Raw genomic sequence first — 16,306 nt, 5'->3', positions numbered from 1 at the left:
CGTGGAATTCATTTTAATAATTAGAAGTAATGCTATATTTCCCGCCATTGTGATTTTTCGTTATTTCAACAATATTTGGCAACTTTGGTCGGTTTTGGCGTCATTTTTGGCAATGTCCCGTATTTGGAATCCCAATTTCCCGTATTTCTCTCGAAGAAATAGGGCACTCTACCCTTCTCTCTCTCTCTCTCTCTCTGATTTTTTCTGTCATCTTCAAACAGAAAAACTCACTAAAGACATATAGAATACAGTTTCTTTTTTCGCCAAGAGATGGCAGCACAATTTTGTGGATCGGTGGTTTCCCACTGTTGTTATCCAGTGATGGTAACTCGTGGGAAATTTCCCATATTCGTGGGAAAAATTGGCCAAAATTGGTCAACTTGGGAAATTTCTTGGCGTTTGTGGGAAATTTTGAATGTTCAGCAAGCAAAAGAATTTTTTTTGAAAAAAAATAAATAAATGCAAAACAATGCTTTTCTAGTGTAAAATACTTGATTACATACTTCCACCAATAGATGGCAGCACAATTTTCGGAATGTGTGGGAAAAATTTAGTCAAAAGGGAAATTTTCGAGGGAAATTTTGCTTGACGAGGTTACCATCACTGTTGTTATCTGTGGTGTTTAGTTTTTGTTTTGACGAGGCATGTGCTGGTGTTGGCTGTGAACCAAATGATTGTCCAATTAACTTCCAATTAATTTAATGTTATGCATGTTATTTCATTACATTCCCAGCGAAGGTAAATGTATTTTGTGTAATGCGTTTTCATTTCCGTGTTTATTATAATACAAATTCTACCTTTCATTATCACAATTTTTAAACATGAATTTTAGATAAGAAATCTTACAGTGAGCATAGTGTATTAATTGTGTTAATTGAATTTTCCATATTTTTTTCCTATGCGTGTAATTAAAATAATTATTCGAGTAACTTGAGTGCATTCCTATATAACTAATTTAACTACCTTATTGTACAGCATTATTTAATTTTTCTTATGTGTGATCCATTGTGAGAATTTGTCTGTGCTCATCTTCCTAGGTGCTGTCATAGGCACTGGAACTTGGGGGGTCCAAGGTACTCGCTTGAACGTCTTCCCTAACAAATACTGTAGGCCCCTTCCACCAAAAAATTCATTAAGATATAAACCGTAGGGGTCATTCAAGTATTACGTCAGCATCGAGGGGGGGGGGTTTCGGAGTTGCTGACTTTTGATGGCAAGGGGAGGATGTTTGAAGGTTGCTTACGTCATCAACCACCCCTTTTCGAAGATATGAAATATTTTAAGCTGCTGACGAAATTTTGCTGGGAGGGGGTTCAGTCACGGTCTCACCCCCCCCCCTCCCATGCAATCTAACCCATAAAATCCTATGTTATACCCGTATCTTCTGCAACCCCCCCCCCCCCGGAACTTTCCATTGCTTCCAAGGGGGCGTTAATGCCCACCGTTGGGAATCACTGGTATAAACATCCTGCGTGCAAGCACTTAAATCCTGCAAAAGCCTGGCCCCTGCATCAAGTAGCAGGATGCCAGGATTCAGATTTTTACCGGCTTCTACCACTTCTACTATAGAAAAAAAAAAGTGCAAACTGTCCTGGGCCCCTGGCTGGAACCATTTTTGTTATTTTTTCGTTATAACTATTCGCATATGTTTTGACATAAAATTGGTGGATTTTGGCTTGATTCTTGTGCAGTATTTTTCTGCACACCTCAAGAACGACCAGGCTTGCTGATGGGACGCTATATTTAGGCTTCTTGGCATGATATTTAGCAAGAACATTATGATACAAAAATATTTAACACAATTTGTCAGAATATCTCAAAATGTGTACCACCACAACGAAAATGAAAGATAATGCACCTTTAGCTGACACCTCATCTCCACCAAACAATAACAGAGTTCCGTTACACCTGAAATGTCGCAATGGAGGTAAGTTACTTTGTTGGGGGAAAAACTGAATGGTCTTAACTGAAGAGTTGTGAAAATGTGGTTGTGTGAGGATAGCTAAAGTGACTCAGAGAAAACTCACAAAAAATGTGCTAAGTGGATGGTTATAATGTGGAAGTACTGCCATTTTACCCTCCCCCCCCCCTTTGTGGGTTCCATATAAACAGGGTGTATAGGTAACAGAGCTTACAGAATTTTACTGGTGAATTGCGGGTCTTAGAGGCATACTTCCAATTAGAAAAATGCTCCAAATCGTGTGTAGTACTCAGAATGTCGTTCTTTTTCCAAGGGGTTGTACAGTTATTAAAATAAAAAAAATTAACTTTGGGTGGCATGCAGCTTAGACCCCGTAAATACAGGACAAGCTCTTAGGTAGGAGGGGGAGTGGTAAATTGCATTTTGGTATTCATTAGTTATTGGGGGAGGCACATTAGCCATGATTGCTGGTAATTACATTTAATGATAATTGCTGACAGGGCAATTTTACCGTTATTTTTTTTTTCTATAAATTTACTATAGATGGGCCGATGAAAGATCCCAGCCTAGGGACCCTCGTAAAATTTATTGGGGGGGGGGAGGAGGGTCAGGGCTCAAACAGCCTCAGCCCCAGGTTCCAGCACCCAGGGCCATCTTAAGAGTATCATGGGCCTCACGGGCCAAGTGGTTTTTGGAGGCCCTACCCGATAAATCTTAGAAAATTTCACCCAGATCTCACTTTTGTGAGGCCCCTCTTCTCTTGAGGTGCGTGGGTGAGCCCATGCGTTAAGATGGCACTGCTGGCACCTATGTGTAATATAATGTGCATATTATGTCAGTTTTACATTCGGAAAGAAAGACCTTTACAACAGTGCCATCTTACCATGTGTGTGTCAGCCCTAGCACTGCTCAGGGTTTCCAAAGTCGAATATGCAGAAAACTGTGACATGCATAGCAGAACAGACTGGAAGAATTTCAAGAAAAGTGTCGAAAACACTGTTATGGGAATGTTTACCACATTAACAGTAATTTTGGCCAAAGATGGCCGTCTTTTCCTCTTTTTTCGGTCATTTTTTCACATTTCGGGGGTGGGGCAGATTCCAAGTCCCCTCCCCTTCTCACAATGGCCTTGCTTCCAACCATGGGATGAGACTTGGCTATGCTACATAATGTTGGACAATTCCATTCTTTTCTTTCAGGTAAAGTGATTACTCATCAGTAATCACTTTATATAATCACTTTATATTAAGTAGCGACTTGAGAGTCGCTCCTCAGTGACTGAACTTTCGCATTTCCTCCTTGTAGGAAAGAATAGAAATAGAATCATCCAATGTGAGATGAAGTGACTTGGTCAGGTCTCATTTCAAGCTTGGAGGACATGCAAATTGATAAGTCTGTGATTCCAGTCCAGTAGGAGCTCCCCAAACATCACTTGCCATGATGCTCTTTATAAATGGTGTTGTTTGAAAAAGAAGAAAAAGAAGGTGTGAGAAGGAACTGGATAGCTTCAGCAAATAGGATTGAGGAAACATTCTGTTAATCTTGTAGTCTAGGCAAGTTCTCTAACCAATACACCCCAAGAAAGACACAATTATACTCTACATACATTAACGTGACTTGCTCAAGTAGAGATAGCAACCCCTTTTTGAAGAAAAAGTTCATAGTACCCACTTTTCTTTGCAAGTTGGCCTCGGAAGCTACATACAGAAAAATCTCTTTCCTTGAGAATTTTTTCGTTTCTTACGCATTTGGAATTTTTGCTATCAGGGCTTGTTTTTTACAACATAGGCAAATGACCCCAAAATTTGCTGCTTTTTGTATTTTAGGCACAGCCCGTATTCTCCCTTCCCCTGTGCATGCGTTTGCCACAAAGAAGACTACATATGACAATCCCCAAAAATTCAAATTTGCTCTGGGCCCAAACTTATAAAGAACCCGCTCCCTATTTAAATTTCAAAGAAAATTAAATGCTCTACCACTAGCCTTATTTAAGTATGCATGCATCCATAGGCGTACGCAGGATTTCTCAAGAGGGGGGGGGGGGGTTTACATTTTTTCCTGCAAAATAACACTATAATATCAGCGTGAGGTGGGGTTAGAACCTCCTAAACCCCCCCTTTGCGTACGCCAGTGCATGCATCTCTTAGCTTATACACATTCCTCTGCTAAATTTCTAATTTACAGTAAATGCCAGAAAGTGTATTCTGAGCATATGTGTTACACACACACATGGCCTCTAATGTGTTTAAAATTGCCAGAGTTTTACTTATTTCATGTTTTTTCTGGTGCTGCCATCTGCCTTTCATTGTTTGAAGTGAAGATGTTAACTTCTTGAATTTTCGTGTTAGGGGCCGTTCAAGTATTACGTCATCATCGATGGGGGGTTTCCGATTTGCTGACATTTGATGACAAGGGGGGAGGGGGGTTTGGATAATGCTTACGTCATCAACCACTTTTTATGAAAATATGAAATGTTTTTAATGGCATCTTACTCTGTGCGCCAAAAACGAGAAAAATCTTTCCATAGTTTGTGGGCAATTGAAGTAACATCCCTCCTATTGATAAGTGTCCTACAGAGCCACTTTAGTGATCTCTAAATGTTTCGCGGATCCAAGTGATCTCTAAATGTGTCACGGATCGCTTAAATGTTCTGGAACTGTGTCTCAGGTCATTTAAGTGACCTGAAAATATGCCACGGGCTGCTTAAATGTTCTGGAATTGTATCACAGGACACTTAAGCGATCTGTAAATGTGCTGTTGAGTTCATTTTTACAAAATTAGGTTTGAAGAGGGCAGGTCGCATCACGTAACCCCCAGGGCCATATTTGGTCTGCGGGCCGAGGAACTTTATATGATTTATCATTATATGGCTTAGAGGGTGGGTTGCGATGAATTTATTAAAGATAAATTTTGAGTTCATAGCCTTCAAATAACATTGAAATTAACAGAAATTGATTATAATAACATATTTTGCTGATAAGGGGGGGGGGGGAGGGGGTCAGCGTTTTGCTTACTTTTGCTGACGGAGGGGGAGGGTCAAAAATGGCTAAAAATTTGCTTACGTAATACTTGAACGGCCCCTTGTTGATGGTCTGCCTGCTCTGTGTGGAGAGAAATTCACTGCTCTGCACAACATGGTAAAACTTCCCCCTTTTTTTTGTTATAGGAATCAATCATGATGGCTGATTACCATAGTGATGTTGAAGAATATAGTGATGCATTTGGTATTAAGATGTTTTCAAATTGTTCTTATGATGTAAAAATCAAAATTGTTTCTTAACCCACCCTGGTGTGCTTGCACATCCAAAGTTACGTTGAAGCTCGGACTGTATCTGTGAGATACCCAATGTTCTCTTTTAAATTTTTAAATAAATGCTTGTTTCTTTTAAACCATATAGTGATACCCAGATTTACGTCTGTAATTTGTTCAAAGACCAACAACTTGGCTCCCTCCTAATTAGTTTGGCTGGCACGTACAGGGGACACTGTTACACCTTGGCATATTATTTTTCAAACTATTTTTTCTTAATTTTCACCATAAAATTTCAATAAATACATTTTTAATATCTGTGTATATTGTATGGAACATTATATGCAGTTGAACCCCCTATTTAATGAGCCAGAAAAAATCAACAATTTTATTCCTTAAATCGAGGAAATCATTAAATCAGGGTCAAATTGATCAAGAGCATAAATACAGCCGAATCCCGTTTTAACGAACACTTTTCTAAGCCCCCAAATAAGTTTACATAGAAATAATGCAAATCCTGGAATTCCTTTATAATGAAAATTCGTTATAGCAAAGAGATTTCTCCGATCTCTTGGAGTTCGATATAATGGTATTCGACTGTACACTCGAAACGGCAAATTTTATAATCTTACTTTTGGGGTTGCTGCCAAAACTTATTTTCTGACAAAAATTTGAAAGAAAAAAATACATAGCGTGGAAAAATTGCTCGATAGAAGTTTGATATGTCTAGCATTTATAGCAAATTCTGTCAAAATTATAATTTTTTGCTAATCAAAAAATGTTTTCTCTTCAGGCAACCTGTCATTCTTTACTTGTCAACTTGTCAAGACTTGCATCTCAAACGTGAAGCAACTTTATTTCTTTATTGAAATCTAAACATGCACACAGCACAATGCTTTAAAGTATTGGCGTACCCCGATTGGCCATTGAAACCTTTCCACGCACATTCTAAGTAGCTTTATTGTCTCCTCTATTCAAAAAACATGGCCACTAGGCTGGCATCTTTTGTTGACCCCCCCCCCCTCCCCCCCGGTCAGACTTTTCACAGACCATTCTACTGTTAATTTATAGCTTGAAAAAGCCAAAAAAATTATGAGAATTGTCCCAGGCCACAGGCTAGAGCCCTGTCAGCCTCGCCCTTGAGGGGGCCATGTCAAAAGAAGCGCTAAGATCAACTCAGATTGTGGTTTTCTGTGACGAGAAATGAAAAAAAAAAATTGGATAGTTCAAAAAATATTTCTTGAAAGATTTTCATCACAATTTTGTTACTAAAACGTACTGAAATCTCTTGTCAAGTTCACTGATAAAGAGTTGGAAAAAACATTCAGTTGTGAGGTTATCAGTTATGTATTTCTAATCGCTTACACTCTAAAAATACCAGGTAAAATATACCAAAAATATAAACCAGGTTCTGTTAAACTTATTTCAAGTGTTTCTATGGTTAGGGTGCAACAGTTTGCCCTGTGTATTTTTGATTTGATTTTTATGAAATTACGAAGTAGGCTTCTTGTCCCAAGTAATATGTCGTTTTTCGGGATGCTTTTATCATTCATGAACTTTAGATTTCACAAACGTTCTGCTCACGTTTTTTTTTTGAGTTTGTACAAACAAGCATCATAATTTATAAAAGACACAAAATATGCTACATTGTGTGGCTACTGTATATTATTATTTGAGTTATCTACACGTTTAGAAACAATCGTAAAGAAACAATCTTTATATATAAACTTTTTTTTTAAAATGAAATTAGATTCTGTCGGGGTGTTGATACCATGTGAGTTCTGTGGTGAGCTATATCCTGAAGATGTTATTATTGAACACCAGGTCAGTAATTTATTTCTACATATTACATATCCTTTCAATCTGGCAACATATGCGTATCAAAAAATATTTTTTTGACTATGTTGAGAATCTAAGAGTTCAAATTTAATTTGCTGATCAAACAATTGAAATATCTGAAAATCCTCTCAACAATCCTCTATCTAAAAATGTATATCAATTTGGACTTTCCAAAGACATCTAGGCCCAACGCAAATGGAAGAAATTCATTCCAGCTCTCATTGTTTTCTTTACCTCTTTGCTCATCATTTCAAAGCTTCATTGTAAGCCTACAACAAGTTATTTTTCCCCCCTCCGTTCATCCTATACTCCTATTCAATGATTCGTCTTATAACCCTCCACATATACAGTCGATCCTGCTTGTAAAGCTTTTCAAAAACTGCTGCTAAAAAACATAAGCGGGAAAACATTTTGAAGCAGGAAATGTTTATAAGTATTATAAGACATAGTTTTTCACCGACCATAGCTTTTTATGTCATTTTTCATTTATTAACCAACATTAAGGTAAGGTTATTTGTTATAACCAGTTAAGAAGCTGCAACAATTTTCTTTTATAACAGTCAAGTTTAAGTAAAATCTGGATGACATCACATGGCACATTTTCTTGCCTTTAAACAAAATATCAAAAAGTTTCCGGTCCTTTAATTGATTCTGCAAGCATTACAACTGGTGTTGACTGTGGTTATCATCTACAAATGTCAGAGTTTTTATTTTTTCCTTTAAAGTTGGAGCTTTTGTTTTCAACTTGCTGTGAGACACTTTGACCCGAACTGTGCTCAGCAAAATCTAATGCTTTTACTTCTTCATTTTCCGAAATTTAACAAGTCATGAAAGCATTGCATTGGCTATTCTGTGAAGAATCGAATTCCAAGAAATATAGTTAGGAAATCTGATTTTCTTTATCTGAAAAAGCCTGTTTTAAATAATACTTGATGCTGGCGTCTGAAAATATGTCAAGTTGTGTATGTTTTGTGTCAATGTCACTCTTTTTATGGCTTGATTTTACATTAATAGACTCAGAAGTGGATGAGAAAGACCGCTGTTTATTTCTTTGTTAAATGCAATAGTCTATAACACCAATATGAGAAGATTCATTTTTTGAAATCGATCTAATGCAACAAATTTAAATAAGACTGCAACGGGTAAAAAAAAAAATCTTACGAGAACTTTTTTCTAGTTCTTATCTAATAGTCTTCCTATTCATAGACATAACTTCCATCAACCATGTGTATTTGATCAGTGATAAAAGCGATTATGCTCTGCATACTATTGTTGGACAAAGTGAGAGAACAAGAAAAAAAAAGTTCAACTCTAGCACACATACTCACCATTTTTGTTTCTTTACATTAAAAAAATGTGAAAAAAAGTATGCTGATTTAAAGAGAGGAAACAGCCCAATGTGAATTTTTCGATTATTGTAAGCAGAAATAGCAAAAAATGTAAATGTTTTATCTGGGAAAAGTTAACATTATCAATATAAGGGAAAAAGTTAAATTCACAAAAATTAGTCCTACTAAGCGGGATCGACTGTAATGTATCTTTCAACGAGTATGTATGCACAAGTAATGTATCTTTCTACATTAGAAAGACAACACTTAGGGGGTTGGTGAAGGATGTGGTAGATCACAAAAGAGAATTTTGTTGCACTCGTCTTTTTTTTGTCGTCGTATTTCTAACATGCAAACAAGGAAACCAGTTTTTGAGACTTATTGCAGATAATTCAAATACAAATCCTTCAAATTTAATGTCATAAGCCTGTACTTGAATGGGTTAAACCAGTTTCCCAAACTTTTTGTTCCACATCAGCCCCATCTTCTTCAGAAATGTTTTTCTCCCATCTGTCTCCCCCCAACTCAAGCCAATCCCTTAAGGTCCTATGCTATACCCATGGCTTCTATTTCCCCCTTCCCCCATGGATTATTCCATTTGCCCACTTTGGGGAACTCCTGGTATGCTTCCACTTCAATAATATTTTAGTTATTAAAATTATTATTAGCCTTAATTGTTAAATGTGCCAATTCCCTACTTTTTGGCCAAGGTCACTATAACAATAAAAAGTACAGAAGAACCTCCCAAATCCGGATGGATCCATAATCCTGACGCATTGGCAGAGTTTTTTGTCAACCGGGAGCTTTTGATGGGTTTTTTTTATAACCCGAATTTTGTTTCAACCTTTTCTAATACCTCAGCAATTTTTTTTGTACCACTTATTGTTGGTTTCCACTAAAATTTTTGGGCTTCTGGGAAACAATGATGGCAACTGTGTAATCCCAATGAATGTGATTACTCAGAAAGTGAGTGTGATATCAATAGAACTTTTCTTTCTTCATTTCATTTCTCTATGCTGTGCAGTTAACCTTTGGTATTTTAGAACTTGTCTAGTGCCCTATTTTTTTTTCTTTGATCATCGAAATGAATTTCTGAACATGCTGAAAATGTCAAGTGATAAGGCAGGTACAAGCTGCAGACAGAAACATGTTGCTTTATGTATATAAAAGTTGAACTTTTTAAAAAGCTAGAACACCAGTATGAATATTGTGGGGAGAACATGGAATCAGAAAATCAGTTGTTTACGATCTTCAGAAAAAGAAAATATATATATTTTTTGGGTTTTTTTTCCAGATCCAATCTATGACTACAAATTTTCTTCAAAAAATAAGAGTTAATTTTTTTTTTTCAAAGGAAATTATGAATCAAAGTGCTTTAAAAGGTTTATTGCTGCTTTAAATATAAAAAATGTGAAAATTAAAAAAAAGTGTTCATAATCTGGAAGAATCCCTTGTTTGGAATCACCTAGGTTCCAAGGAGCCCGGGTTTTATAGGTCCTACTGTGCCAGCGTATTAATATCTTTTACTTTCAACTATTGAAACTAATGAATTTCTATTTGTTTCTTTATGGCTATGCTCCCATTCAATACCCATTAGTGCAGCTCAACTAAAATACATGTTTCATTAATTTGCATTTCTTTTTTCTTAATACTCTGTAGACTGGTTGTGATTTGGTAGATATTAATTATGCCTCTGCAGTTCCTGTGAGCAGAGCACAAGATGAGTCTGAACGAGTACAACCAAAGGCCATACAACCTAGTATATTTGTACGATGTAATATGCACCTGCCTGCGGAGACAGTAGCAGAAAAAAGTTTAAATGTAGGTGATGAGAGGAGAAGTGAATCTCATTTCATTGTGTTATATTTTTACATTTTCATTCAATGGCTTACAGTTCTTGGAAATTCACACTATTTTTTAAACTCTTACACCAGATTTGCTCCCAGCTTTATCAATCTATATTTTATTTGAACTGATAAATAAAATTTATCTTATTTTCCGGGAATCTAATTACTCTTTTTTTTAAAGAAACAGAGGTAAAAGAAAAACCATTGCCAGGACCAAAACGCCACACCAAAAGAAGAAGAAAAACAAATACAAGGCTACAACAGGCAAAATGCCCGGCAAGGTGGCTGATAAAAAGATGTCCATAACAAATATGGATGTCAAATATTTCTAAAATACAGCAACCCAATTAAAAATGCAATTATAAAAACTAATGACTATATATATACATGAAAAAATATAATACAATGCCCATAAAAAATATTTATGGTTGTCTTATCTAATTATATGGATAGCTTCTTGATTTACCCCAACATGTTTATCGTATGTTTTTTTAAATGTGCCAATTGTGTTAGAATTTACTATCCCTGAGGGTAAGCTATTCCATTTATTAACAACCCTCTATTAGAGAAAAATTCCCCCAGACACCACAACCTAGAATTGTCCCTCACCAATCGATACTGATGTCCCCTTGTCGGAGCAGTTGATTGACAATGTACTAATAACTTGAAAATATTTTGAACACTTTCTTCATTTCCCCTCCCCTCCCTGACACCTGCGTTCTTCCAATGTAAACATATTCAAAAAATGAAGCCTCTCTTCATAACTCAAGCCCAGTGTGCCAGAAAGGACACATGTGGCTCTTCTCTGCACCCCTTCAACCAAGTCTATTTTCTTCTGTAGGTATGGTCTCCAAAACCTTACAGTTCAGGATGAAATACGTCTCGGAAAAGTGAAAGAATGACTTTAGGAGAACGTGAAGCGTACATGTGTATATTTGTCTTGAAAATTGTGTCTTATTATTTCTTTGAATCAAAACTAGAAAATGTGTCTTTTTTTTTTTTTTACCCTGTTCAGCAGGTGTGCCAAACCCGAGTTGAAAGGGCAAAAAAAAAAAAAAGCTTTGTCGAAAAATCAAAAAATAACAAATCAAAAGCTTATGGGGTAGGGAGAGAGGCATGCCTATATGAAATGGAACATCAAAAGACTAAAGCAATATTCTAATTTAGTAGGGCTGGCCTGATTAATCGGGTTGGTTGATTAAGTGGTAACTTGTTAATCACAGTTAAAAATTTTAGTTGAGTTGATCAACTTAATCAACCCGATTAAAATTTGATTAAAACGTTTATTAAAAGTTGAAAAAATTTAGCTTGATCTATTTGATGAAACCGATTAAATGTCTTGTAAATTATTGTGTTCTTACAATATGACCATATTTAAATAATCTTGAATCAATAATTTTATCACATTTTTCAGCATCGGGAAATACAGGTTGATTCAATGAAAATTGATTGGAATTTCAGTACCAAATTGAATTTGATGGGAGTTCTAAAAGAAAAGCTCAAAACTTGTTGTCTCCACGGTGAACAGAAGTTTTGTCATTCTAAAAGAATCTTCTTCCTAGTACAATTTGAAATTGAACCCCCCCCCCTCCCCCCACCTTTATCTTTTATATTTCTTACAGTTTCTAAGGGAGACGAGCAACAGTACAAAGATAGAGATAAATCAGATAAAGATTGTTTCTAAATCAGTGGTTAACTTAAAAAAATCTATGCTGTATGTGAGCAGCCAGAATTTCTTAATCTATTTCTATATTTCCCATCTAGTGAATAGGTGCGTGAAATGAATAAAATATTTTTTTATAGCATCAATTACTATTTTATGGTTACCACGCAACAGAGCTGGAACTAGAGGGGGGGGGGGCAGATGGGCAACTGTCCCGGGTGGCAAAATTTAGGGGCAGCATCTTTAAGTGGGAACAAAAATCGCTGTTATAAAATTGTTTGCCCAGGCAGCAAAAATCCTTGTTACACAGCTCTGCTTACCAGAGCTGCTTAAGAGCATCATGGGCCCCTGGGCCAAATGGTTTTTCTGTGGCCCTACCTTGTAAATTCTAAGAAATTTCAACCGGATTTCATTTTTGTGAGGCCCCTTTTCTCTTGAGGCCCCCGGGCCATGCGTTGAGACGGCGCTGCTGCTTACTAATACTACGTTTGGTATGAAAGGCAAGCATTCAAAATTTTCAATTAAAGTTCAATTAATCAGTCAATTGGTTGATTAAAGAATTTAGATTAACCAGTAAAAAATATTAATAGATTCCCAGTCTTATATTTCAGGCCGGGATTGCAATATAAAAAAGTTTTGTAAACATGCTTTTATAAAACTTGAAAATATAACCAATAAACAGATCGGTTGCATTTGCTCAAGTGTAATCAATCAGCTTTTTGGTTGTATTTTTCAAGTTTTATAAAAACACTTTTACAAAACTTTTACAGTGTAATCCTGACCTTAGACAGGTTTTACTGTGTAAATTTTTTCCATTCTGTATAATGAGTTTGATTATATACACATAATCATTGTTATTATCATCACATGTATGTTCCATTTGATTTATAGTTATGAATACTAATTCATGTTTTAGGTTGCACCTGATGAAATTTTTCGTGTGATTGAGAATTCAAAAGTCAATAATGCTGAGCTTTACACAAATACAGACTATATGAAAGTAAGGTTACCTCTCATTTAAAAAAAAATTATTTATTCACAGTGGAACCCCCTCCTTTTGTAAAACTTCCAGGAGGCCACGTTGAGAAATTGTAGTAAATTATGGAATTTTTTATTTTACAGCCGCTCAAATATAATTTGAATGCTACAGTTCAGAGACCGATTGCCCATAAAGACACGGTATCCCCAACAAATACCAAGTCGAAGAATGTTGGAGCAGCTCCTCTGTCTAAACTGGACAATTTTGATGCCTTCATTCATTGTGATACGAAAGATGATGATATGGATATGAAAGATATCATCATTTCAGATGATGAAGATGATGAGGTTGAAAGCATTGAAAGCCTTTGGAAACGGGCTGCTGCAATTATAAAGCAGCAGCTACAAATGAATGATGTTGCCCCTGCCAGTAACAAAAGTATATAAATTAGTGCAATATACAGTAAAACCTTGATAAGTCGTCACCTCAAGTTATCGAAAAATTATGACAGCTTAAGCAAAGTGACGACTTAACCGGAGTTCCGTCAGTTTTAATGTGCAATGTTATGAAAATCGTATAAATTTAAAGTAATATGACATTTATTAAAATATGAATCAAAATAGCAATATTAATAAAATTTATAGATTGCGAAAAAAAAAAAATAGCAATTTTTTATCTTTTCTATCTTTTATTATTTAAATTGTTGTGGTGAAAACTAATGTACACTTTGATTTATACTAGTAGTTTTTAATTTAGACTAACAGAGCAACTGTTTGAATAAGCAGCTTTTCTTCATAACAGAACTCTCTATTGCACATTAATTTTACATATAGTACATCAAATTTAATTTTAGTGTTTGAATTCTTCATCAGTAGTTCATGATGCAACTACAAAATAATCTCGAACACTTTTGACTTGGTGGAAGGGCCCTGGGCAGGAAAAAGTAAACAAGATGGCATGGTCCACAACTAACAGAAGTGTGTACAGGGAAACGTTCAGCATGTGTCGTGAAATGCCTTTAAGGTCAGGTAAAGTTGAAACCAGATGTTTCAAATGCCCCCAAAGCGAAAAATTTCATGGATTGAGGTCTGGGGATCTGGGAGGCCCCTGATAGATTAGGGAAGTGCCGGCTGATGGCATGTTCTTCTGTAAAATGTGGTTTTAAGAACATTCTTAACACACTGCAATGTGTGGAGGAGCTCAGTCTTGCATAAAGATTGTGTCTACAAGACAGTGGCATACGTACAGAGCCGGAGCAATGTCATTCTGTTACAGCAATGCATATCGCTTCCCAATGATCAAACATGTCACTGTGGATTTGTAGAACGTAACTCCTCATAGAAGTAAGGATGAGAATAAATGATGCACTAAATCCACACCATACACGCCCTGCCAGTCTCGCCCTTGTGGGGGCCATGTCTTATGGACAGTTGAATGTGGCCTATCCAGCATCTGCGCTACACACCTGACACTAATGTAGGTGTGTAGACCACCACAAGAATTCACCTACCACAAGAATTTGAAGCTCTGATCTCTACCACCTGAAGCGAAACCTCTCATACTGTGTCTATAGGTTTTGTAGGTTGTGGCTACAGGTTTTCTTCCTCTTCCAGGATGAACAGCCAATGAACCTATGGTTTCAAATTTCGTTGTCATAGGATCTTTTAATCATGGATGCTCTGTATTTCTGGTGGCAATGCATGGTTTCTTGAATCACTTGGAATTCCCTTTATCTCATAATAAACTCAGCTGAATACAATGATATCTTTTAGTACCCCTCTTATGATCCCTATAAAATTATATTTTTCAAAATATTTCACAGGAAATCGCTTCTCAATCTATTTTTAAACACATCACTGGTGTTTGTTCTTGCAAAGGCATTTAATGGCACCAGCCTTTTGTATCACCCCCCCCCCCCCGGTCTACCAAAGTATTACATTGGAGTTGCAAAAAAAAAAAGGTTTCTTGGTTTCTTTCACTCTTCAGTAATCGTTTTTACCTGCTCAAAAAGGAAAATTTTCTTCTCAATAGAAAGAAATAGATTAGGTAGAGAAGCTGGTTTGGTTACTAACAGAGGCATATGCATGAAGAGAGCATGGGTGGGGGGGGGGGACTGAAAGTTCCCCTTTGTCTTGTTTAAACAAGATTCAAACACATACACAGGAGGAAGAAGGGTGCATTGTATATTCATTAATTATTAGGGGGTGAGCCCTCTCTCCCCACCCCAGGTTCAGGCAAGTAAGGCAAAAGAGGTAAAAAAGTTTTTTCTTGTTTACAAAAGAGCAATGGACACCATTTATTTCTCTCCTCTACTTTCTCAAATGTTAAACAAACATACAAATACAAGGCCACACACAAGTAAAATGCTCAAGGAGGTGGCTGATACCTATTTATTTCATATATATATATGTAAGGGTAATAAGGAAAGTTCCTTGGCTACATTTTACTGGCTGGCAAACGATTGATCCTAAGGGCTTACTTCCAATTAGAAAAAGTATGATCTGAATAACTTGTAGAGTAGACCTCAGATAGGCCATTCATATTGCAAGAGGTTATATAAGTACTAAAATGTAAAACACCCTGAGCTCGAAAACCCAATTAGAAAGTTGTTGCCTTGCCTCTCCTGAGGCTTACAAAAAACCAGGTTTCTAAGTGCAGTATTTGCTGAGATATTTCAATTTAAAAATTGAAGAAAAGTTTGGAAAGAACAGCATAATAAGCTTGTCTGTTAGTTTATGTGGTTCTTTCCCCACCTTTCTAGCGATTTTTTAAATTCAAATATCTTAGTGAATATTGCATGTTGGCATCAGGAGAGACGGGGCAAAACTTTTTAATTGAATTTTTTAGGACAGGGTGTCCGCATAAGAGAAGTTAAGATAATTTTTATAGTTTAATAACTGTACAAACCCTTGCAACATGAATGACATATCTGAGGTCTACAAATGATTTGGATACTTTTTCTAATTGGAAGTATGCCTCTAGGATCGAGGGTTTGTCAGTAAGATGCGGCTAAGGGATGTTCCTTACTACCCTGTATAATTGCTCATTAGTTTCCATGTCTAAATATTTAGTGTAATCATGTGTTGAAATAATAATTTAACGATTTTGAAAACATGTGGAATTCGCTAATGGAAATTATTCTTGGGTATTGAAATAATTGGATCAAATGGAAAATGTGATCATATCATGGGTTTTTTGTTGTTTCTTCCCAAGTGAGCTACATTAATTTTTTTTAATCATTTCAGATAATAATGTCAATGCCAAACACCAAGTGAAGACAACCAATAAGAACAAAAACTTTGAAAAAAATTATGAATGGCAATGGTGAGCAAAAAGTGCAAACATAGCCTCGTAACAAGTATTTTTTTTAAAAAAATCCAAGTTTTATTGTGAATACCAGTCTGGTTAGCCATCAGTCACGTATTTACTGTAAATAGGTTACATATTTTTGAATAAATTATTTTTTAATTACTCATTTT

At 36.1% G+C, this 16,306-nt stretch overlaps 1 protein-coding gene across 2 annotated transcripts; it reads left to right on the top strand.

Annotated features, from left to right (window-relative positions):
- Positions 1 to 599: 599 nt before the first annotated feature.
- LOC149082638 (uncharacterized) lies at positions 600 to 16,302 on the top strand. Of its 2 annotated transcripts, XM_089235906.1 has the most exons (7): positions 605 to 738; positions 5,088 to 5,145; positions 6,922 to 6,995; positions 9,998 to 10,159; positions 12,765 to 12,848; positions 12,971 to 13,265; positions 16,073 to 16,302. In XM_089235906.1, exons 2-7 carry the CDS (start codon positions 5,097 to 5,099, stop codon positions 16,153 to 16,155), a joined length of 747 nt encoding a protein of 248 aa, XP_089092032.1. In that variant the 5' UTR covers positions 605 to 738; positions 5,088 to 5,096; the 3' UTR covers positions 16,156 to 16,302. The 2 variants fall into 2 exon arrangements, with proteins under 2 accessions (XP_089092033.1, XP_089092032.1); XM_089235907.1 differs by lacking the exon at positions 5,088 to 5,145 and having other exon boundaries at positions 600 to 738.
- The last annotated feature ends 4 nt before the right edge of the window (positions 16,303 to 16,306 follow it).

The sequence above is a fragment of the Pholcus phalangioides genome, unplaced genomic scaffold (genome assembly GCF_987345545.1).
Source record: "Pholcus phalangioides strain wild (caught in Gottingen) unplaced genomic scaffold, Ppha-v1.0 ptg000009l_1, whole genome shotgun sequence".
Taxonomy (NCBI): domain Eukaryota; kingdom Metazoa; phylum Arthropoda; class Arachnida; order Araneae; family Pholcidae; genus Pholcus; species Pholcus phalangioides.
This window is presented reverse-complemented; position numbering and strand designations above follow the sequence as displayed.

Excerpts from the sequence above, each read along its gene's own strand:
- LOC149082638 (XM_089235906.1), top strand. The coding sequence starts at position 5,097 with ATGATGGCTGATTACCATAGTGATGTTGAAGAATATAGTGATGCATTT. Across the intron at positions 10,160-12,764 it reads TAGCAGAAAAAAGTTTAAAT|GTTGCACCTGATGAAATTTT; the intron begins GTAGGTGATGAG and ends TTCATGTTTTAG. Across the intron at positions 13,266-16,072 it reads TGCCCCTGCCAGTAACAAAA|ATAATAATGTCAATGCCAAA; the intron begins GTATATAAATTA and ends TAATCATTTCAG.